This window comes from Cyprinodon tularosa, unplaced genomic scaffold (assembly GCF_016077235.1).
Source record: "Cyprinodon tularosa strain WSP-4 unplaced genomic scaffold, ASM1607723v1 ctg367, whole genome shotgun sequence".
Taxonomy (NCBI): Eukaryota; Metazoa; Chordata; class Actinopteri; order Cyprinodontiformes; family Cyprinodontidae; genus Cyprinodon; species Cyprinodon tularosa.
Genome location: NW_024039082.1, coordinates 582,968 through 608,181, shown reverse-complemented (window position 1 = coordinate 608,181; position 25,214 = coordinate 582,968). Strand labels below are relative to the sequence as shown.

Sequence of the window (25,214 nt, the reverse complement as noted above, 5' to 3'; positions counted from 1 at the left end):
TCAAGTATGGTTTAATAATATATAGATAATGTTTTGGATCATATTGGCCTTACTCTTAGCTTTTGTTGCGGGTGTTTCTTCTTCACAGGATTTGTTTAATTTTTCCCATGTTATGGGGGAGCAGATTATATCAGGTGGCTAAAATATATGATTTCCCCTTCATAACTTTGGCAAATAATGATCAAATGTCTCCACAGAGCTTGTTGTTGAAGAAAGAAATAAACACAGTTAAAGACTTGCTAATGCTTATTTATTCTCCAGGTGCACAGTTTTATATTGTTAAAACACTTTACAGTACAGTATTTTATTGTTTATATTTTAACTCTTCTCTGTTATTTTATTCTTATACATTTTTCCTAAGTCAACATTTGTGTGACCATTTTCAATAATCTTTCTGCTGCTGTAAATTTACAGCTAAAACCTTTAGATAAATCAAACTTCACCGCCACATATCTGACTCAATAACCATTTTAAAACAACTATCTTTATTAATTTCAGACGGAACTTCTCACATACTTGGATTATGTTAAACTGAACTTCCGATATTCACCACTGTTTGGCGTCAAGAGCCATTTCCTGTAATCAAGGAGCAGTCGGCTTGCTTGGACTTGCAATGGATCCTGAGATATCCAAGGATAGGGAGGATACATCAGACGAATCCTTCAAATTGGGCAAAAAGAAGGAATCATTTGTAGACCAGACCAGACCTCGGCGCCGCGCTATGACATAATCGTCCTTCGAAATCTGGCCTTCAGAGAACGGAGCAAATAAATTCAAACTGAGCATAAGTGTCCAAAGCTCCAAATCAAATGTCCAGATAAGGTCAAAGGTCAAGAATCACAAACAAGCTTTACTTTTATTACAAACTTATGCCAACAACTGTTTTTTTTTTTCTTTTTTTTAGATTTTAAATTTACTCTACTTTTTTACATCTAAACAAATAAAGACCTTTTCTTACCACACAGGAAAAGATAAGAAGTAAAAATAACAAAAATGCCACAAACAAATTACATCTGACATTAACTCAGAGACATCAAAGTAAAAACGAAATATTAAATTTTTATGTCTTTTTAAGAATGTATTGAAATTACAAATATTTCACAAGAAATCATGACAATGCAAAAAATAATGTTAGAAATCCCAAATTATTTCTAAATAAATCATATAAAATTATATATTTTTCATATTGTTTTCAGATTTTTCCAGTTTTCTTTATGAAAAAATATGTGAAACATGTACAAACAGATTTAATATCATTTAACAATCATTGACTACTCTTCCCTCTTCATTCTTCAATCATGCTATTTGATCACTAAAAGTGATAAAGAATTATGAATTTGATTATGATGCTTAACATATTTCAATATTTAAAATTATCTAAAAAGTGTGGTAAGCATCTACATCATTAATTAGTAAATTAGACTGTGTTTTCTTTTACGATAAATTCACTTTTGGAAAAAATAAATCCTTATAAACCAGCTACGAACTTACTTTTAATTATATTCTGATGTAATAAGCAGGTGTTTGTATTAAACTCTGCAGAACCAGAACTCTGTAGAATTTTTCTTTGAGATCTCTTTAATATTTACTGATTCAGTCTTTCAGTTTAGTCAGAATCTCCCAGATTTTTTCACACATTTTAGGGTCTTTGCTTCTTTTCAAGGTCTTCTCCAGCTCCTTGATGCTTGTTTGTCGATACTCTGATTCCCATGGAATCTTTGCCGCCATCATGTGGTACTCAATAGACCTGGAATTATCCTTTCTATTGTAGAATAAATATTTAGCATGACAGTTGTAAAGCATCTGTTCCTCTGCTAAATCCAGGTTATTTCTATTCAGCATCTCTCTATAAATCTGTTCAGCTTTCTCTTTATCCATCTTTGCATATAAATTAGCTAGAGTTATTTGATCTCTAAGATTAGATTCACCATAGAGATCAATCTTCTCCTCCCAGAGACTAATGGCTCGTGTGACGATGCCGCTTTGACTACTGGGTTTGAAGTCTGGGGAAAGGACTTTATTCCTGTAGCAGATGGCAGCCAATCCCTTTGCATGAGGCCAGTCAGGATATCTTCTAAGGGCCTCATCAGCTAACTTGATACCTTCATCCGTAGACATATAGTCAACATACAGTCGCCTTAAGTGGCTGATGCCATTGTAACTGCTTGGAGAACTTTCTAGGATCCTTTCCGCCAATCTTTTAGCTTTATCCTGAATTTGTTCTCCTTTTGCAGCTCGTGCCCTCAGGTAAAGAGCAGCAACATATAAGTTGTCTGGATCTCGTTCAGTGGCAGATCTCACTTTTTCCAAGACATAGGGAGGCATGTCTTCCATGTTGTCTAGGAAGGGATCTGCCAATAATATGACCCAGCTGCTCTGCCATTCCACGTTATCTGGCTGCATCTTCACGGCTCTCTGGATTAGCTCTGCAGCCTCCAGCTTCTTCTCTTGGTCAAGCTTCATCAGGGTCCAGGCCTTCTCCGCACAGACCTCTGGGTGGAGGTCTTCTTCAGGTGGAGCTGGGTATTCTCTAATTAGAGCTTCAACTTTTGACAGGTAATCCTGACTCTTCTCATCCTCACCCATACGGTGGTGCAGCCAAGCCAGATTCCCAAAGTTTACCATTAACCAGGGACCTTCATCAGAGTTTTTAAGACGCTGGAAGGTCTCAGTGGCTCGTCTGAAGAACTTCAGGGCCTCTTCAGAGGAGTCCAGCTGGTACTCTATGAACCCCTGCAGGTTGTAGATGTGACCCAGCCAGACGTTTCCTTCATCTGTGCCGATGTCCTCCAGTACATCCCTGAGATAGTTCAGTTTCAACTTGGAAAGTTCTAGATCCCAGGTGAAGTGGCACTGCAAGGTGTTCAGTTTGGATTCCAAGGCCTCTGTAGAACTGATGAGAAAAGAAGAGTAATTAGATTTTGCCTTTTAGTTCTTTTTTTTCATGTATAGCAACCTGAATGGTCACGGTATGGAATTGTGCTAAGCAAATACACTTTCTGTGTCTTACAGAAGAGCTCCGAATTTGAAGTATAATACAAATGAACTGATGACCATAGATGACAGTAGGAACGTAGATTGACCGGTAAATCGAGAGCTTTGCTTTTTGGCTCAGCTCTCTCTTCACCCCCACAGACCGGTACAGTGCGCGCTTCACAGCAGATGCTGCACCAATCTGCCTATTGATCTCCCACTCCATCTTCTCCTTATTCGTGAAGAAGACCCCAAGATACTTAAACTCCTCCAGTAGGGGCAGTACATCCCCCCAAACCCAGAGAACGCACTCTACCCTTTTCCGGCTCAAGACCATGGTCTCGGATTTGGAGGAACTGATCCTCATCCCTGCCACTTCACACTCGGCTGTGAATCGCTCCAGTGAGAGCTGCAGATCATGCCCTGATAAAGACAATAGAACCACATCATCTGCAAAAAACAGAGACGCAATCCTGAGGCCACCAAAAGAGATCCCCTCAACACCTTGGTTGCGCCTAGAAATTCTGTCCATACAAGTTATGAACAGACAAAGGGCAACCTTGGCAGGAGTCCAACCCTCACCAGAAATCAGTTTGACTTATAGCAGTCAGTGCAGACCAGGCTCTGGCAGCGGTCATAGAGAGACCTAACAGCCCTTATTAAAGGGCCTAGTACTCCATACTTCTGGAGTACCGCCCACAGGACACTAAGAGGCACACAAACAAATGCCTTCTCCACAAAATACATGTAGACTGGTTGGGAAAACTCCTATGCACCCTCCAGGATCCTGCTCAGGTTGTAGAGCTGATCCAGTGTTCAACGGCCAGAACGAAAACCACACTGCTCCTCCTGAATCCGAGATTCGACTATCAGATGGACCCTCCTTTCAAGAACCCTGGAATAGACCTTACCAGGGAGGCTTAAGAGTGTGATTCCTCTGTAGTCAAAACACACCCTCCGGTCCCCCTTTTTAAATAGAGGGACTACCACCCCAGTCTTGCCCCTGATGTCCAGGCAATGTTGCAGAGTTGCGTTAACCAACACAGCCTCACAACATCCAGACCCTTAAGGTACTGAGGGTGAATCTCATCCATCCCCTGGGGCCTTTCCACAGATGAGCTTTTTAACCACCTCTGTAACCTCAGCACCAGAGATGGGAGAACCCAACCTGGAGCCCCAAGGCTCTGCTTCCTCAATGGAAGACTTGTTGGTGGGATTAAGGAGGTATTCAAAGTACTCTGCCCACCGACATACGATGTCCTGAGTTGAGGTCAGCAGCAAACCACCCCTACTATAAATAGTGTTGGTACTGCACTGCTTCGCCCTCCTGAGACCCCGGAGTTTTGGCCAGAATCGCTTTGACGCCATACGGAAGTCTTTCTCCATGCCTGGGTTTTTGCCTTAGCGACCAAATCCGATGGAGCACATCAGCTGCCTCTGGAGTCCCACAGGTCAAAAAAGCCAGATAGGACTTATTCTTCAGCTTGACAGCTTCCTTCACCGCTGGTTACCACCAGTGTATTTGAGGGTTGCCGCCACGACATGCACTGGTAACACCTTGCAGCCACAGCTCAACTAGCCGCCTTAACAATAGAGGCACGGAACATGGTCCACTCAGACTTAATGTCGCCCACTTCCCTCAGAACATGTTCAAAGCTCTCCTGGAGGTGGGAGTTAAAGCTCCTTCTCACGGGGGACTCTGCCATACATTTCCAGCAAACTCTCACAATATGTTTGGACCGGACCAGGTCTGACTAGTATCTTCCCCCTCTATCGAAGCCAACTTACCACCATATATTGGTGGGTGGAGAGCTACGCCCCTGTCTTTACCCAAGTGTCTAAGACAGGGATGTCAAACTGGTTCCAGAAAGGGCCGTGTGGCTGCAGGTTTTCTTTCCAACCAAGCAATAGCACACCAGACTCCAGTCATCTCATCAAGCCATCATGTTAAGACTGGACTAATAACTCATGTTATGCTGCCGACTCCTGTTCAGCGCTTCTCACCAGGGAAACTCAAAGTGGAAGAATGGCCAGCCCTTCTCAAGGAGACTGGTTCCAGAGCAAGAGCCATGCGTGAAAGGGTCTGGAGAAGCCGTGTAGAATGTTCTGCTGCCTGTAACATCGTTCAGCTTGACCGGTTTTGTGTTGGATCAGTGATGGTCTGGGGAGCATATCCATGGAGGGACGCACAGACCTATACAGGCTAGACAACGGCACCCTGACTGCCATTAGGTATTGGGATGAAATCCTTGCACCCATTGTCAGACCCTATGCTGGTGCAGGGGATCCTGGGTTCCTCCTGGTGCACGACAATGCCCTGCCTCATGTGGCGAGAGCGTGCGGGCAGTTCCTGGAGGATGAAGGAATTGATACCATTGATTGGACCCCAACGCTCGCCTGACCTAAATCCAATAGAACACCTCTGGGACATTATGTGGCTTCCTTTTGTTCCTAACACATCACCCAGTCCATATCAGTATAAATAAACAGCGTGATTTTTTCCCCCATCGAGATCTGATGGGTTTTCAAAGTGTTCCTTTAATTTTTTTGAGCAGTGTATGTGTTTTAATACTTCTGCATCAACAGGTGAATCGATATTTGCTGTTGAGTTTAACCTTTGCATCCTGTAAGGATAAATAAAAATATCAAGCCTACTTTAATAGCCTTGATATTGGTACGGTGTGTCTCTCCTCAGTGAGTAAATAAAATGCATATGCAGAAGTTATGTCCCATTCTTCATGTCAAACACAATTTGGGAAAGTCCAATACAATATGAGGAGGTACTTGGCTTGCTATAAAGATTTTAGATCCCCACCTCTCGCTCTCTTCCTGTGGACCTTGCCCATGCTGCATTATCAAATATCTAGGCTTTCATTGCAGGCTGAGGGATTTCACTCTTCAAAGGGTTAAGTCAAGTTCAGCAGACCTGCAAAATACATGCAGAACCATGTTGCTTTGAACAGACTGTGTGCAAAATTCCTTCTTCAAATTCGCAGGAGTACCTTTCAGCCAAAGGTGAGAGAGACTGATGAATCCTCAATTGTCCAAAACCATCACATAATTTTAAGATCAATTATCAAAATGGATGTTGATCTTTGATTAAAAAACTCATTTTGTGAAATATTATTTTTCCAGATAATTATTTATTTTCCTCGTGGATTTGCTTTGTAAATTGGTTTGAAAACTAAAGTTGCTCTAAATTAGGTTTAAAGCTAATTTGACCTCATTCCAATCTCTTTAAGTTAAACTTTAACCCTCAAGCACAAACTCCCTGCTGAACTGAGATATCATTGCAACATTTTATAGATATTACTATTTTTATTTGCGTTTTTCTTCTATGTGAACTTAGTGGCTACTTGGTTTAGTTTAGTTTCATCAGTTTAGTTTTTAACTAAAATATATTAGACCTGGAGTTGAAGTATTTTTGTTAACCAATGTTTATATTTTGAATGGAGGTTGTTGTGAATGTATTCCGTATCTGTGCACAGTTATCTCCTTGACCATTATTTGAGGTCGAATCACACTTTCATCTTTTGTCCTAACACAGCCAGTTGGGAGTGTGTTCACAGGACAACATAAACTATGACAGTATAAAAGTTGTTACTGCTCTGACTTTATATGTTATATAAACTGACTTTATATGTTATATAAAGTCAGAGCACTTTATAAAACATATAAAGTAAGAGCAGTAAGTACATAACAATCCATCATTGAGAATGGTGTCTGTTCAGTCAGACATTTCTGTCTGGAAAATGATCAAAATCAGAATGATGAGCATTAAACAGAAACTGCTCCAGTTTTAGTTTGATATTAACTATGTGAACAGATTACTGTTAAATCTTGACTAACTGAAAACCTGTGCATATAAAATGAGCAGAAAGAGTGACTCACCTCATCTTTCAGCTGTTTGATGTCTGTAGTGAATAAAACCTTCTCAGGTTCTGCTCTTATTTATTCTCTCATCCTAAAGGGGCAGCACCATAAAGATATGTAATCCCTGTCATGGTAATTATTATCTCAAGCTGAAGGTTTATGCTCTCATTTCCTATGAAATAGAAACTCACAGAAACATTTTAATTTCCTGGAGGAGGTCAAAACTTAACTGAGATGGATTCTGGCCATAAACCAACGGTATGAAGGCCTGAAGGTTATATGGTTATGCTTATTAAGGGTTCTAATCAGATATGCATGTCTGTTCTTTGTTTTATGCCTTTATGAGTGTGGAAAATAAATACTATGGTAACAGTTAACTTCCACAGCTCACCAGTTAAAATAAAGCTGCTTTTATTTCTAGTTCATTAAAAAAATCCATGGGTAATTTGGAAGAATTCTAGTGGTATGCTTTGTTTACCACTTAATTTCTTTTATTTTATTATTTTATGGTACTGATATTTGTATTCTATTTAAATTTTAATCTTTAAAATTTAGAACTTTTGCATAAAGTCTGTCTGCATCATTTCTAAAGATCAGATCTTAGTATCTATATATATAACTTGAGAAACCTCTTACGAACTAGCCTATTCTTTACTTGGGTAATTTCTAGGATGACTACATTTTACTTTTACTTCAGTGAAAAAATTTGTAGTTATAAGTACTGCCACTCTTAACCCCTTAAGCCCGACCGGCTTGGAACAGGGCCCAACTGACACCTGCTCATGTTTATCTATTGATAGAAATGGCCAAAACACAGTCACATGGTGTTTCATCAACACACCTTTCAAATCGGCTTGAAAATTTTTTCAAAAAATGGACATGAATAATGTTTCAAAAGTTACTTTTTCACAAATACTTTTTGTTTTGTAGCTGTGTAAACAAATAAAATGATATTTAAAGTTCCACCTAGAGTCCTGCAATGGGTCGGGTACCCGCGGGTCCCCGACGGGTCACCCGCTAAAATGCTCTTTTGCGGGTGAAAAATACATAAATAAAAATAAACGGGTCGGGGGTCGGGCGGATATTTTTTTAGTGCGGGCGGGTAGTTGGTGATTTTTTTTTTTATGCGTGTGTGTTGTTATGGACATCAGAAATGTTATATTATTTAGGCACTGGGGTCACCCTTGTTGTAGCTTAAAGCCCTGCCGGCAGTGTGGGCTTCCCTCCAAAAGGCCACAGTCAGTGCATACACGTCTGCTGCAGTGTAAATGGCGCTGTTCTGCAGCGCAGCGTACTATAGCCTATTACTTGACGTGTTAACGGGTCGGGTTGCGGGTTAAATATCAACGGGTCGGGTTCGGATTTGAATTGAAGATATCCGCGAGTGACGGGTCGGGTTCGGTAGTCTTCCTAACGGGTACGGGCGGGTGCGGGTTGGTAAAACTCGACTCTAGTGCCACCTGACATGACTTTCTCTGTGGGAGTAATGCAAAAGCAGGTTTTCATTTTTAGCCACACCCCCTTATGTAAACTAGAGCTCAGACCTTTCAAAGGAGGGGCTGGAGGTAATTATGCCACCATTTCAGGTGATGTAACCGGAATGAGTTATAAAAGCTTACTCTGTTATTCTTATTTTCTATTCAGTTTGGTGATATTCTTCTTGTTTGGTGATCTTCTTTCTGGTTTTTACTAGCGGGTTACATCTAACGTTAAGATGTATTATCACCATCTACCTGTACTGTGCTGGAGTGTGGACCAGAGTATCTCCCTTTAATCTAAATTCTTATAAATAAGCCTGTTCCCTTCAAAATTTTAAAACTGTTTTTATTTATTTTATGATTAACAAATATTTTATTATGTTTTAATTTCTCTATATCATATTTCCTAATTTTTTGTTTTAGCTCCTCTCTACTTACTGTATATTTTTCTCAATGAATTATTACATGTTCTACTCCTTCCATATCCCTACCACACTCACAACTAACAGTTGGATTTTTACCTATCAAGTGTACAGTTTTATTTATTCCACTATGTCCAAGCCACAATCTTGTCATTACTACTTGTTCTTTTGTGATTTGTTCTTATTATTTCCATATTTCCCTACTTTCTTTTGTTTATGATATAAATGACGACCTTTAGTTCTTTCTTCCATAATTCTACTTCGTTTTAAAGACATCTTAGCTAACTGATCTGCTATATCATTCCTTTCTATATCTTTATGAGCAGGTATCCACATAAACCTAATCTCTCAATCTAAATATAACTTCATAAATTTCATATACTAACTCCATACAGCTTTCAGATGAAACATTTAAAATAGACATTAATGATGATAATGAATCTGAACATATAAGAACTTTTTCAATTTTATTTTGCTCCACCAACTGTAAGGCCATCAGTATCGCTAACATTTCCACTGTATACACAGCTACATTATCAGATGTTCTTCATTTTCTAAATACACCAAGTTCAGCAATAGCATAAACAAATTCTGTTTTATTTGAAAATGAATATTTTGAACCATCTGTATATATTATTGTGAAGGATTTATAACCACTCTTAATTCTGTCATTTACAAAATTTACCCAGTTATTAGCTTTATTAATCTGCATTTCTTTATAAACCTCTACATCTATGTTTGCATATGAAACAACCAAAATGGTGTAATTGGATAAGGCACCGCACACAGTATCTCTTTCCATGCATGTCTATTTCCCTAACAAATGTATCTGATGCCCAGGCAAAACAGTCTATTTTAGCTTTTCCAATCTCCCAACAAGGTTTTAGGACTCTTTCTGCTTGATTATTCTCCTCCTTATGTCCCTGCAAACTCAACCAATAATTCAACATTACTTGCTTTTGTCTTAAATATAAAGGAATCTCCCCCATTTCCACCTGCACTGCCAAAGATGGAGATGTCTTCATCGCACCAGAACATAAGCTCAAAGATTGATTCTGAATTATCTCTAAATTACTAATTGTAATTGTTTTTCGCAGCCTGACTATAAACTTCACACCCGTAATCCAACACTGATCTAATCAAGGAAACATTTTTTTTTATAAATTTTATTTGCACCCCGATCTAATCCTGATAACCACCTCATTATATTTCTAACTTTTTAAATTTCCCTTCAATATATATAACAGGATCACCCCATAAGATCTTGTAATAAAAAATGATTCCAAAACTTTTACATACTTTTTCATTTTTTATCCATACATAAATGACAACTTTAGTTCCTTCCTTCCACAATTGTTGCAATCCGGATTCATTTTGCTCCAAATGATTGATTTTATTTCAGATTTACAATATGCTATTTCCATAATTCTACTTCGTTTTAAAGACATCTTAGCTAAATGATCTGCTATATCATTCCCTTCTATATCTTTATGAGCACGTATCCACATGAACCTAATCTCTATTTGAATTTGGGTCAATCTAAATATAACTTCATAGATTTCATATACTATCTCTATACAGCTTTCAGATGAAACATTTAAAATAGACATTAATGATGATAATGAATCTGAACGTATAAGAACTTTTTCAATTTTATTTTGCTCTACCAACTGTAAGGCCATCAGTATCGCTAACATTTCCACTGCATACACAGCTACATTATCAGATGTTCTTCATTTTCTAAATACACCAAGTTCAGAAATAGCATAAGCAAATCCTGTTTTATTTGAAAATGAATATTTTGAACCATCTGTATATATAATTGTGAAGGATTTATAACCACTCTTAATTCTGTCATTTACAAAATTTACCCAGTTATTAGCTTTATTAATCTGCATTTCTTTATAAACCTCTACATCTATGTTTGCATATGAAACAACCAAAATGGTGTAATTGGATAAGGCACCGCTCACAGTATCTCTTTCCATGCATGTCTATTTCCCTAACAAATGTATCTGATGCCCATGCAAAACAGTCTATTTTAGCTTTTCCAATCTCCCAACAAGGTTTTAGGACTCTTGCTGCTTGATTATTCTCCTCCTTATGTCCCTGCAAACTCAACCAATAATTCAACATTACTTGCTTTTGTCTTAAATATAAAGGAATCTCCCCCATTTCCACCTGCACTGCCAAAGATGGAGATGTCTTCATCGCACCAGAACATAAGCTCAAAGATTGATTCTGAATTATCTCTAAATTACTAATTGTAATTGTTTTCGCAGCCTGACTATAAACTTCACACCCGTAATCCAACACTGATCTAATCAAGGAAACATTTTTTTTTATAAATTTTATTTGCACCCCGATCTAATCCTGATAACCACCTCATTATATTTCTAACTTTTTAAATTTCCCTTCAATATATATAACAGGATCACCCCATAAGATCTTGTAATAAAAAATGATTCCAAAACTTTTACATACTTTTTCATTTTTTATCCATACATTTTTTATTTGATGAATTTTTCTTCCTACTGAATACAACAGTCTTTGTTTTACCTACTGAGAATTGAACTCCCCAGTTATAAGCTCAATTTTCAACAGTATTTTGTATTTTCTCATATACTAAACTTAGATTTTTCCCTTTTTTAGACAAAGGCTCCGTCATCAGCAAATAAAGACTGCATAATATCCTGATCTACTTCTGTAAAAATGTCATTAATCATGATTGAGAATAATAAAGGACTGATAATACTTCCCTGTGGAGTTCCATTGTCAATTTTATATTTATCAGATCTGGTTACTCCCATATTTACCTGTATAACTTTATTAAGCAAAAAAATATTTAATCAAATTATAAGCCCTTCCTGTTATCCCCATTTTTATAGTTATTTGATAAATAAAAATGAGAAAGAATTATACATTAAATTATGATGCTGAACGAATTACAACATCTTAAATTATCTAAAAAGTGTGGTTAGCATCTACATCCTTATTTAGTAAATTAGATTGTGTTTTCTTTTGCAATAAATTTACTTTTGGAAAAAATAAATCCTTATAAACCATCTATGAACTTACTTTTAATTATATTGGGATGTAATAAAAAAGTCTTTATATTGAATGAAGCAGAGGCAGAACTCTGCAGAACCAGAACTTTGCAGAATCTTCCTTTTAAATCTCTTTAATATTCACTGATTCAGTCTTTCAGGTTGGTCAGAAGCTCCCTGATTTTTTCACACATTTTAGGGTCTTTGCATCTTTTCAAGGTCTTCACCAGCTCGTTGATGCTCGTCTGTCGATACTCTGATTCTACTGGAATCTTTGCCGCCATCATGTGGTACTCAATAGACCTGGAAGGATCATTTCTATTGAAGAATAAATTTTTTGCATAACAATTGTAAAGCATCTGTTCCTCTGCTGAATCCAGTTCTTTTCTATTCAGCATCTCTCTATAAATCTGGTCAGCTTTCTCTTTATCCGCCTTTGCATCCGCCTTTGCATATAAATTAGCTAGAATTATTTGATCTTTAAGAATAGATACACCATAGAGATCAATCTTCTCCTCCCAGAGACTAATGGCTCGTGTGACGATGTCGCTTTGACTACTGGGTGTGAAGCCTGGGGAAAGAACTTTATTCTTGTAGCACATGGCAGCAAATCTCTTTGCATAACGACTGTCAGGATATCTCATCAGGGCCTCATTGGCTACCTTAATAGCTTCATCTTTTGATATATAGTCCCTGTACAGTCGCCCTAAGTGGCTGAAGCCATTGTAACTGCTTGGAGTTCTTTCTAGGATCCTTTCAGCCAAAACACGAGCTTCTCCCCTTATTTGTTCTCCTTTTGCTGCTCGTGCCCTCAGATAAAGAGCAGCAACATACAAGTTTTCTGGATGTCGTTCAGTGGCAGATCTCAGTTTCTCAAAGACATCAGGAGGCATGTCTTCCATGTTGTCTAGGAAGGGATCTGCTGATAATATGGCCCAGCTGGTCTGCCATTCCACGTTGTCTGGCTGCATCGTCACGGCTCTCTGGAAGAGCTCTGCAGCCTGCAGCCTCTTTTCTTTGTCAAACTTCGAAAGGGTCCAGGCCTTCTCAGCACAGACCTCTGGGTAGAGTTCTTCCTCATTTGGAGCTGGGTATTCTCTGATTAAAGCTTCAACCTTTGACATGTAATCCTGACTCTTTTCATCTTCACCCATATGATGGTGTAGCCAGGCCAGATTCCCAAAGTTCACCTTCAACCAGGGACCTTCATCTGAGTTTTTAAGGCGTTGGAAGGTCTCAGTGGCTCGGCCGAAGATGTTCAGGGCCTCTTCAGAGGAGCCCAGCTTGTACTGGATGAACCCCTGCAGGTTGTAGATGTGACCCAGCCAGATATTTCCCTCCCCTGTGCCGATGTCCTCCAGAGTGTTCTGTATAACAGTAAGTCTGTGACTCCCAGGATTTAGGTTCCAGGTGAAATGGCACTGCAGGGCCTCCAGTTTGTTCTCCAGACTCTGAGCAGAACTGATGAGGCAATAAACATGACAGAAATTAACTTGCAGCAGTAGAAATGTCATGTGTTGTGTATCGAAGATTTTTTTTTAAGGAGAAAAAGTATTTGCCTTAATATTCTTGAATACTCAGATTTTCACTAAGGTGGTCTGAGCTAATAGGAAGCTACATTCAGAACTTAGAGGCACTAGAATACCTGAGAATGGGGTGTAGGTTCACCTTTCAGTAAGACAACAGCCCGGAACTAACAGCCAGAGATACAATGGATGGCTTAAATAAAAATGAATTAAGAGTGTTCTAGTCAAATTCCAAACCTAAATCCAACAAAGTAAAGGAAGGCATGTAAAGCCAAGCTTCTAAGTTCAATTAATTTCAGGTTCTGTTTAGTTTGGCTGTTGCTTCCTTTGCAGAACAGGAGTTGAAAATGAACACCATGTTTTTTAAAGATACCTTGTTGTGAAGAACAGCAGCTGAGATCAATAAGAACCTGGAGGATCATGTGGATTTTTTTCTTCTCAAAATAATCAACCTTAGGTTAGGGTTTATTTTAAGGGTTTAAATGTTAATTTTTTCCCAACTTAAAGTCTCTCAGTGGCTTCACTAAAAAGATTACAGAATTACACATATGAATCGGTGCTGGTTCAGTTACATAATTTTGTCTGACACATCAGCTTTAAAATGACGTCTGAACATAAACTGATTAGGTCTGTTGTCTCATTTTAACCCTGTAAATGGATTATTATCAAAGCTTAAATGATTAAAAACATCTGCATTTGAAAGCAGGAGAAACAGAAACTCACCTCATCTTTCAGGTGTTTTTTTTTTTGTCTCTGGTGGTTAAAGCCTTCTCAGATTCTGTCCTCATATATTCTGCCTTCCTTGAGGTGCAGCACCATAAAGATATCAAATCTCAGTTCTGCTGTTCATAATCTAAACTGGGAGGATTAAACTTTTGTTTCTCATTAAATAGAAACTCCCAGCAACATGTCACTAGCTTTATTGCTGAGACTCAGCAGGAAACAGGGAACTTCTTCAACTCACTACCTGAAGTCCATTTAAATGTAACAGTTTCTGTCTCGTAAAGGAACTGGGCTCATGTCTACAAAGAATCCTAATAGAAAAAGTAACTCAGAGTGAATTTATTTTAGAAAGAATAATGTAGAATTTATCAAATTGTAAGTTTTGCTTTTTTAATAATTTCACTCAGTTAAAGGGGAATACCGTTTTTTTTTACATCGGGCCCTTGATTTTACATTATTACATCATGTTCTTCAACTCGCTGCCCATAGGAAAACGTTACTTGGATTACAAAACCGAATATCTTTAGAACAGCTCCAAATGACACAAAACTCATTTGGGGATGAGTAGAACATGATGTAATAACATAAAATCAAGGGGCCAATTTAAAAAAAAACAGTGTTCCCCTTTAAGATGAAAGGCCATCTTAGGCCTTTGGGAAGCATCAAATGCTTAGAAATTTTAAGAGTAGTGTGGAGGACATCAACTGTCTGATTTAAAGAAGAAAGGGAACAAAGAGCTTTTTGCTTGATCTATCCAATATTGAAGTAAATTTCTTTTTTATAACAATCATCCAGTTATTATGAAGAGAAGATATACTTTTCATTCCTGTAGTGGGAAATTAATGAGTTTTGGGGCAATGAAAGGTTAAAGGTTCACCTTTAATAATATAATTTTTGGTTTATGATAAATAAACAATTGGAAAAACCTGGACATTCATATGTTTATGAATAAAAAAGGGAAAAATTTACATACAACAAAGTTATATGGAAATTCGGCATCATCAGAAAACTATAAAATTCTTAATATTGTAAAAAAGTCACATAAATACACTATAGCACCACTGACGTGAAGTCTTTTCTCTGTGTTTGTAACACCAAGACTATTCTTTGGCCCTGATACCCGATGTCTGGCTGTCCAGTATTCACAGATACCGATACATACCGATACCATCTATGTGAAATTAATGTGTGTGTGTGTGTGTGTGTGTGTGTGTGTGTGTGTGTGGGTGTGTGTGTGTGTGTGTGTGTGTGTGTGTGTGTGTGTGTGTGTGTGTGTGTGTATATGAAGAACTGCATACTACTTGGATGTAAAATAATTGCCATCAAGGCTTTGTCAAGCTGCTGCCTACCTTTGTCAAGTAGGAAAAAGACTAATACAAAGTGAATCCAATAAAACTTTTTATTTCCTACCTGGAATGGGTGACAATAGTGCCAATTTGGCACTCAAAGTGGTATCGGTGCCCTATTTGTTGGTACTCGCCGATACCACCATTTTAGTGCTGGATCGGGCCGCCGTCCGATGCTGGTTTTGGTATCGGTGCAACACTAGTAACAACCAAGAGATCCATAGTAAAGTATCCAAATTAAAATAAATAAGCTTAACTGTTTGTTGCCAACTTTCTTTGGATTCTCTATTCAAGATGTGTGGATTTGTTGCAGCCATGTCCAGTAGGTTGTAAAACTCAGTTATGGACTTTCTGTGTGATCCTTCATGCATCAAAATTTGTAAAATTTTGGTTCACAACATCAACAATGCGTTTAAAATGCTTGTATTGAACAGCGTAGTTTGGTTTGCTTTCTGTTTCCATTATTTCTACTTTCAGATCGATGGCTCTTAGAAGATGAACAGATTTATTTTTCTTTGTTGCATAAACCGTCCACATGGAAGTTTAGAGATGGAAATATCTTTGTGGAAATACAACCGGCAGTCCAAGGTTTCCTCTTCAGTTGCTGGTATCTCCAACCATTTCTGTTGATTGTGCCAAGCAGATATTTTATGCCGAAGTCTGTTAGCCAAAGACAGAAAGGTGAAGAAATTGTCCACAAACACAGTCATTCTGTGTTTTATAAATCATTCAAGGGATGGCATCATACATATGTTTTGTCCAGATGTGCTGCAATCCAAAACTTCTGCCGAAAGGGACAACAACTCTTTGACGTATATAACTCCTCTTCATTTTCCTTTGTGACTATGTAAAGGTGAATCTTTTACCTCAAATTGAAAGACTAATAATTAGACTGCTTGATTAGAGATTAGGTGATTAGAGAATAAATCCACAAATCAACAAAAGGAAAAAAATCAATCAGTAATTGCTTCAATCAGACTTCAGCCAAACTGTCAGAAACAAACAAAAAAAGAAAAATCTTCTTTTGACTGCTCGACAGGACTTTGACGAATTAGTTAAGAGAAAAGCAAGGCGATGTCATTCCTGCCTTAGTTCTGATGGAGTCGCAACAGTCCTTCTGTCTTATTTTTTTTCTTCCCACTCTGTTGCCCCAAACCTTGCTGTGGAAAAACTGAGCCTGGATGAGAAGGACACAGCTCCTTTATCTTCTGAAGCACGGCATATTTCAAAAAAACTTTTTTGTCTCTGCTAATAGAAGGCTTGGGAATTTTGCAAAACTATATAAGGCGCTGGAAATGTCTTCTGGCCTCATTTATAGGCAACCTGAGTAGTTTGCTTGCAATACACACTTCATTGCTCGGAAGAGCATGTGGTCCATTTATGTGCCCAGTCTGCTCCAACTGTTAACATTTCCTAACTACTGACTCACTTATAATAATTGTGGCAACAATTATTAAGTATTTCAAGTGTCAGTCATTATACTTACTTACATACTAGAATGATGGTGGCAGACTTAAAGCCACTATCATTCCAGTCCCAAAAAGGCCTCAGGTCACCTCACTTAATGACTACCGGCCTGTCGCACTGACTTCCATCATGATGAAATGTTTTGAAAAGCTTGTTTAAGAACACATTGTTTCCAGTCTCCCCCCACTAACATTCAACCCATTTGTTAAAGACAGGCTCTGTGTATGCACCTTGACGCATCTCTCCGGTTCTTTTCCCTGAAAAGAGATCAGTCGGGACAAAATCTTTAAATAACACTTCATAACTTATATGTATTAAATAACCAGAAGACATGACAACAGGTTGGGATATAAATTGTAATCTTACTCAGATCAGAGAAATTGCTTAGGGCCGGATCTATCAAAGGTTTGCGTGTATAAAAACGTGAGCTATTTCACTGCGCACGCTAAAAATTGTACAAACTGATCTATCAACAGCGTGCTAAAAGGATTTGGTCTTTAAAACGTGCTAAATAGTGCCTCTTATCCATTTAGTACTTTTTCTGCAATGCATATGCAATATGGGGCGTTTACACGCAAAAGTGCGTCTTGTGGTAGGAGAACATGTAAATATATTAATTTAGCACTCGCAAAGTGATTTATCAAACCTGAAAGCAATTTTACTAACGGTATCTGACTCTATATTTAACACGTTTCAAAAGAAGGTGCAAACGGTCTGTATGCGTAATTGCGCACACATGGCAGCGGTTATTGTCGCAAGAAGGAGACATCGAAATGAAGCAAGGAGACGCAGAGAACTCATTTTTTCACTCCGTGTGAATATTTTTGCAATGAACGAGGAAACGATCATCAAAACATATCTTTTATCCAGCATTGCCATTTTGGAGCTGTTGGGGGAACTCCGAATGGATTTGGAGCCAGCCACAAGGAGGACCCACGCAATACCAGATATCACAAAACTCCTTGCAACATTGCACTTTTTTGCATCTGGGATCTCCCAATCTCGTTTTTCAGAAGTGCTGTCCGACGTTCTAAATGCCATGTCACCCTGACGCCCTAACAGAGAGAACCCCGACCTCTGCGCCTGTGGAGCAACATGCCAATGCTGCGGGGATGCGTAGGCACAGTCATCTCATCCACAGTCACTTCTTGTGAGCCATTTGGTATGTGCATTTTTCTACAGGCCAATACAAAACACCTGTTTTTTTGTGTGTGTGTTTTTTTTACTGCAGTGAAGTAGAAATTCAGCCATATACCACCTTAGGGAATAAAGGTTGCCAAAGTTTTTATTTATATATATATATATATATATATATATATATATATATATATATATATATATATATATATATATATATATATATACATATATATATGGGAGTGTCACTGTAAGATTAAAATTTCTTTATGCACTAGTTTGCAAAAACTACAAACTACTTTGCGGCAAACCACAAAATGCGCAAAACCATCATTTAAATAGGGCGTCTCCAACAGTTTTGCACCTGCCACCAGTTACGCAATCGTTCTTGTTAAATCACCCGCAAACCATGGTTCAGCCCCCCGCGCAAAATTCCAGTTTGCGAGCGCAAATTACTGCACGCAAAATTGGATCTTGATAAATCCGGCCCTTAGAGTTTTCAGAATGGCAGCTGCTCACCTCGGGGCTCACCTCTCAGGAAGTGGCCCCAAGTAACAGTTAAGAAAGGCTTTTTTTACATCTCCAGTCTGCCACATTATCTTATTTTACATCATACACATTAGCAAATGATTAGACATCATGGCTCCAGCCTTATCAAAATATTACACTTAGCTGAAGGACACCGCTCTCGTCTGTATCCAGACAGAGGCACTGTCTGTATTAGATTAACTATTTCGAAAACATCTATTCTGACATGAAAAAAGCAGCCAATACCAAGGTGTAATAAACAGACACACCTTTAATGATAATTATCCTAACAGACTTCATACAAAATATGTAATGTGATGTGCCTATTATTTACCATAATTTACAGTAATATTCTGATGCTATGAAAGCGTGTGTGTGTCAAAGTGATGACCTTACCTTAATTTTAGGTCTTAAGCCCCCTGAAAATGAAAACATCATCTTCCTTCAATGGTTTAGCGCACATATTGTTTACATTCTGGCCGGTCTAACTAGGGAGTACCGATACGGCGGCTGGTGACTTCACAGCACCTTGTACTTCCAACAGCCTATCAACAATCCAGTGATGGCGAGATGGAGCGGGAACCCCACAAATTATATATATTGTATGAAACTGTGTTATGTCAAACTGGTCCTATAGTCACTCTATTACAGTAATATAATCAAAGTAATTTCACCCTGAGATTATTAAAGTATCTATGATTCTGATTCCTGGTTGATGGGACAGGTGTTGTGAATGAAACGGTGCCCAGCTTGAAAGAGCTGCTGTGTGTCGCTGAATGTGTGCATTGATGACTGAAAGACATCTTCTGCCTCCATTAATCTGTTTACTACAGTGTGTGGAATTCATGTTAATGTGTATTGGAAGAGGTTTCAATTAGTGGTAAAAATTGCAGTCCTTAAATTACAGGCAAACCCATTTAAAGAGTAACAGATAAATACCTTTAGATAAATCAAACTTCACCACCATTAAAACAACTGTTTTAATTAATTTCATATGGAACTATTCACATACTTGGAGTATATTAAACTGAACTTCCAATTTTCACCACTGTTCGGCGCCATTCGCCATTTCCTCTGATCACGGAGCAGTCGGCTTGCTTGGACTTGCAATGAATCCTGGGATATCCAAGGATAGAGAGGATACATCAGACGCATCCTTCAAATCGGGGGCAAAAAGACTGATGCATTTCTAGGCTGCATAACGAGGAGTCTTGGAATCCAACCAGACCTCGCCACCGCACTATGACATAATCGTCCTCCGAAGGCCAGATTCGGAGGACGATTATGTCATAGTGCGGTGGCGGTAGCTAATGAATTCCAACAGAGCATAAATGTCCAAAGCTTCAAATCAAATGTCCAGATACGGTCAAAGGTCAAGAATCACAAACAAGCTTTATTTTAATTATAAACTTATACCAACAACTGTTTTTTGGGGTGTGTTTCTATAAGCTGATTTCATTGTCTCAGCAAACAAAAATGAGCCTGTTTTTTTTAAATAGATTCGAAATTGACTTGACTTTTTTACATCTAAACAAATAAAGATAATTTCTTACCACACAGGAAAAGATATGAGGTAAAATCATCTTAAAATGCCACAAACAAATTACATCTGACATAAACTCAGAGACATCAATGTAATTTAACTTTTATGTCATTTTTTATTTTTTATGAAAAAACGTGAAATATGTATAATCAGATTTAATATAAGCTTAATAACATTGACCATTCTTAAGCTAAACTTTAGGTCATAAGCCAAGTTCACTAATGTTCCCCCATTGATACATTTCTTAATTTATATCAAAAATGATCTGATTAAGCTTTCATCATGCTATTTAATAATTGAAGGGATAAAGAGTTATAAATTAAATTATGATGCTGAACGAATTTCAACATCTTAAATTATCTAAAAAGTGTGGTTAGGATCTACATCCTTTTTTAGTAAATTAGATTATGTGTTTTCGTTACAATAAATTTACTTTTTGAAAAAAATAAATCCTTATAAACCATTTATGAACTTACTTTTAATTATATTCTGATTTAATAAACAGGTTTTATAATGAATGAGCCTGGGGCTTAACTCTGCAGAACCAGAACTCTGTAGAATCTTCCTTTTAAATCTCTTTAATATTCACTGATTCAGACTTTCAGGTTGGTCAGAAGCTTCCTGATTTTTTCACACATTTTTTCATTTTTGCTTCTTTTCAAGGTCTTCACCAACTCGTTGATGCTTGTCTGTCGATACTCTGATTCTACTGGAATCTTTGCCGCCATCATGTGGTACTCAGTGGACCTATAATTATCTTTTCTAATGTAGAATAAATATTTAGCATGACAGTTGTAAAGCATCTGTTCCTCTGCTAAATCCAGTTTTTTTTTTGTTCAACATCTCTCTATAAATCTGTTCAGCTTTCTTTTTATCCACCTGTGCATATAAATTAGCTAGATTTATTTGATCTTTAAGGTTAGATTCACCATAGAGATCAATATTCTCCTCCCAGAGACTAATGGCTCGTGTGACGATGCCGCTTTGACTACTGGGTTTGAAGTCTGGGGAAAGGACTTTATTCCTGTAGCAGATGGCAGCAAATCTCTTTGCATAACGACTGTCAGGATATCTCCTCATGGCCTTTTTGGCTACCTTAATAGCGTCATCTTTTGATATATAGTCCCTGTACAGTCGCCCTAAGTGGCTGAAGCCATTGTAACTGCTTGGAAATCTTTCTAGGATCCTTTCAGCCAATCTTTGAGCTTTATCTTGAATTTGTTCTCCTTTTGCAGCTCGTGCCCTCAGATAAAGAGCAGCAACATACAAGTTTTCTGGATCTCGTTCAGTGGCTGATCTCAGTTTCTCAAAGACTTCGGGAGGCATGTCTTCCATGTTGTCTAGGAAGGGATCTGCTGATAATATGGCCCAGCTGGTCTGCCATTCCACGTTGTCTGGCTGCATCGTCACGGCTCTCTGGAAGAGCTCTGCAGCCTGCAGCCTCTTTTCTTTGTCAAACCTCGAAAGGGTCCAGGCCTTCTCAGCACAGACCTCTGGGTAGAGTTCTTCCTCAGGTGGAGCTGGGTATTCTCTGATTAAAGCTTCAACCTTTGACATGTAATCCTGACTCTTTTCATCTTCACCCATACGATGGTGCAGCCAAGCCAGATTACCAAAGTTCACCTTCAACCAGGGACCTTCATCTGAGTTTTTAAGGCGTTGGAAGGTCTCAGTGGCTCGGCCGAAGATGTTCAGGGCCTCTTCAGAGGAGCCTAGCTTGTACTGGATGAACCCCTGCAGGTTGTAGATGTGACCCAGCCAGATATTTCCCTCCCCTGTGCCGATGTCCTCCAACGTCTTCTGTATAACAGTAAGGCTGTGACTCCCATGATTTAGGTTCCAGGTGAAATGGCACTGCAGGGCCTCCAGTTTGTTCTTCAGACTCTGAGCAGAACTGATGAGACAGTAAACATGACAGAAATTAACTTGCAGCAGTAGAAATTTTTGGAAAAAATATTTGCCTTAATATTCTTGAATACTCAGATTTTCTTAGAGGCACTAGAATACCTGAGAATTGGGTGTAGGTTTACCTTTCAGTAAGACAACAGCCCGGAACTAACAGCCAGAGATACAATGGATGGCTTAAATAAAAATAAATTAAGAGTGTTCTAGTCAAAGTCCAAACCTAAATCCAACAAAGTAAAGGAAGGCGTGTAAAGCCAAGCTTCTAAGTTCAATCAATTTCAGGTTATCTTTGGTGTGCTGTTGCTTCCTTTGCATAACAGGAGTTGGAAATGAACACCACGTTTCTGAAGATTGTTAGGGTTCTGTTTGTTTGGAATGTTTTTGTGTTTTCTTTTTAGGTTCTCCTCCTACCCACTAGATGGTGCCCTTTTTCCTGTTTGGCCTGGAGGGCCTCTTCCGGTTTCCCCCCAACACCAGCAGCTCGTTGGGTCATCACCAGAGGAGTATTTGAGCAGCGGGCTGTCACCATCTCGAAGCCAGAGTGCTTGCCAGTATTGGGTACTCTAGCCTCACTAAGTTTAGCTGAGTCTAACCTTTGAGTCTTTGCCTCTCTGAGTCTAAGGTTTTTTTTTTTACCTTTTTGTCTCTTTGTGTTCTCCGGCAGGATAACCCCCGATCCGCTGGATAAGACTGGTCCTTCTCCCCTTGGAAGGAAATATTCGTCTCACGCTGAGCAAGGGGAAACCTTCACCAGATCCGTTCATGTCCTCCTCAAGAAAGTCGGTCCGCTCCGCTGCTCCTCTGGACGCACCATTAGTCTGCTTGTCCGCCCTCCAACAAGCAGAGATGGCAAAAGTACAGAGTAAAAGTACAGATACTTATGTTAAAAATACTCTGGTAAAAGTGGAAGTACTGATTAAACTTCGTTACTCAAGTAAAAGTAACAAAGTACAGGCTTGTAAATTTACTTAAAGTATAAAAGTAAAAGTAGAAACCACTTTTTTCATGCCGTTGCCTACATTTTAAATGGATGTCTGCCAATAGGACTAGATCTCTGTTGTGTTCATTTTCAATCATCTTCTCGTCCATACTACTATGCTAACGCCACCGCCACCAGGCTGCAATGATTTGCCACGAATAAATACCGCCAAATTTGTCGATTCATCTTGTAGTGGTGCGTCAAATGCAACGTAGATTCCCATCCAATTAGAATGAATTTGGTATTGATGACATGAAAAATAATAACGGTAACTCCATTGAAATGATTCAAAACTAAAGTAATGAGCCAATTTTTTAAAATGTAAGGAGTAGAAGTAAAAAGTCGCCATAAAAATAAGTAGTAAAGTAAAGTAAAAATATCAGAAAAATCTACTTGAGTACAGTAACGAAGTATTTGTACTTCATTACTTCCCATCTCTGCCAACAAGTAACCATCATCTCTGGATCGATCCAGAACCATACTACGTGAATCAAAACTGTTCCATTCATCTCCTTAGATCAATTTCCCTATGGACTTTGAAATCATCACTGTGATCTCCCCCTAGAGTTTCCGGTTACGGTTCACCTGACCGCAGGATTCCCCCCATCTGAGAATAACATGTTTTCTCTATCTCTCTGAGTTTTGTAAACCTCACCAATAAACTATTAACTTTTTCCAAGCCTCTGAGGGGTTTTCTGCATGTGGGTTAGATCTTTGAGACCCATCATGACAAAGATGGTTGTGAAGAGCAGCAGCTGAGATCAATAAGAACCTGGAGGATCATGTGGAATTTTTTCTTCTCAAAACAATCAACCTTAGGTTATGGTTTATTTTAAAGGTTTAAATGTTATTTTTTTCCCCATTTAAAGTCTCTTAGTGGCTTCACTAAAAGGATTCCAGAATCCAACATAGGAATTGGTGCTGGTTCAGTTACATAATTGTGTCTGACACATCAGCTTCAGAATAACTTCTGAACATAAACCGATTAGGTCTGTTGTCTCATTTTAACCCTGTAAACGGATTATTATCGAAGCTTGAATAATTAAAAATATCTGCATTTAAAGCAGCAGAAAGAGAAACTCACCTCATCTTTTAGGTGCTTTTTTGTCTCTGGTGGTTAAAACCTTCTCAGATTCTGTCCTCATATATTCTGCCTTCCTTGAGGTGCAGCACCATAAAGATATCAAATCTCAGTTCTGCTGTTCATAATCTAAACTGGGAGGATTAAACTTTTGTTTCTCATTAAATAGAAACTCCCAGCAACATGTCAATTCATTCAAGGAGGTCAAACCTTCACTGAAAAACTGAACAACAAAACCAACACAGAAATGTTATTTATCAGAGTTCTGATCAGATTATGTCATCTGGTCAAGTTTTTACGACTTTATAAGTAGAGAAATTACTGCTATTGTATAACACCAGCTTTATTGCTGAGACCCAGCAGGAAACAGGGAACTTCTTCAACTCACCACTTAAAGTCCATTTAAATGTATGAGTTTCTGTCTCTTAAAGAAACTGGGCTCATGTTTACAAAGAATCCTAATACAAAAAAGTAACTCAGAGTGAATTTATTTTAGAAAGAATAATGTAGAATTTATCAAATTGTAAGGTTTGCCTTTTTAATAATTTCACTCAGTTAAAGGGGAACACTGTTTTTTTTACATTGGGCCCTTGATTTAACGTTATTACATCATGTTCTACTTACCCATATTAGTTGTGTGTCGTTTAGAGCTGTTCTGAATATATTCTGTTAGGTTATATCCAAGTAACGTCTTCTTATAGGCAACGACTTGAAGGCACAAACTAAACTGTTCATAAGTTATCATTTATGGTACGCCAGCATTCATAACATGTAGGTGAATCCCCCAGACATCCGCGGTTATATTTTTTATATTTATATTTTTTTTAAACAAAGCGGAGTGTGTATGACGTCATGATGGTGGCAGACTTGAAGCCACTATCATTCCGGTCCCAAAAAGGCCTCAGGTCACCTCACTTAATGACTACCGGCCTGTCGCACTGACTCCCATCATGATGAAATGCTTTGAAAAGCTTGTTTAAGAGCACATTGTTTCCAGTCTCCCCCCCATCATTCAACACGTTTGTTAAAGATAGGCTCTGTGTATGCACCTTGACGCATCTCTCCGGTTCTTTTCCCTGAAAAGAGATCACTTGGGACAAAATTATTAAATTACACTTCATAACTTATATGTATTAAATAACCAGAAGACATGACAACAAATTTTGATATAGATTGTATTCTTACT

The 25,214-nt window shown here is 38.3% G+C and overlaps 1 protein-coding gene and 2 pseudogenes across 1 annotated transcript; all 3 read right to left on the bottom strand.

Moving 5' to 3' along the window:
• Positions 1-1,593: 1,593 nt before the first annotated feature.
• Positions 1,594-4,359, bottom strand: LOC119790519 (interferon-induced protein with tetratricopeptide repeats 2-like). Its single transcript, XM_038296061.1, has 2 exons — positions 4,114-4,359; positions 1,594-2,925 (listed from the first exon to the last, which is right to left on the bottom strand). The coding sequence occupies exons 1-2, from the start codon at positions 4,357-4,359 to the stop codon at positions 1,594-1,596; spliced, it is 1,578 nt and encodes a 525-aa protein (XP_038151989.1).
• A 7,583-nt stretch (positions 4,360-11,942) lies between these two features.
• On the bottom strand, positions 11,943-14,107 carry LOC119790518 (annotated as a pseudogene).
• A 6,549-nt stretch (positions 14,108-20,656) lies between these two features.
• LOC119790517 lies at positions 20,657-24,036 on the bottom strand (annotated as a pseudogene).
• Positions 24,037-25,214: the final 1,178 nt, after the last annotated feature.

Excerpts from the sequence above, each read along its gene's own strand:
- LOC119790519 (XM_038296061.1), bottom strand. The coding sequence starts at position 4,359 with ATGGAGAAAGACTTCCGTATGGCGTCAAAGCGATTCTGGCCAAAACTC. Across the intron at positions 2,926-4,113 it reads CTCCCATCTCTGGTGCTGAG|GCAAAATCTAATTACTCTTC; the intron begins GTTACAGAGGTG and ends AAGAACTAAAAG.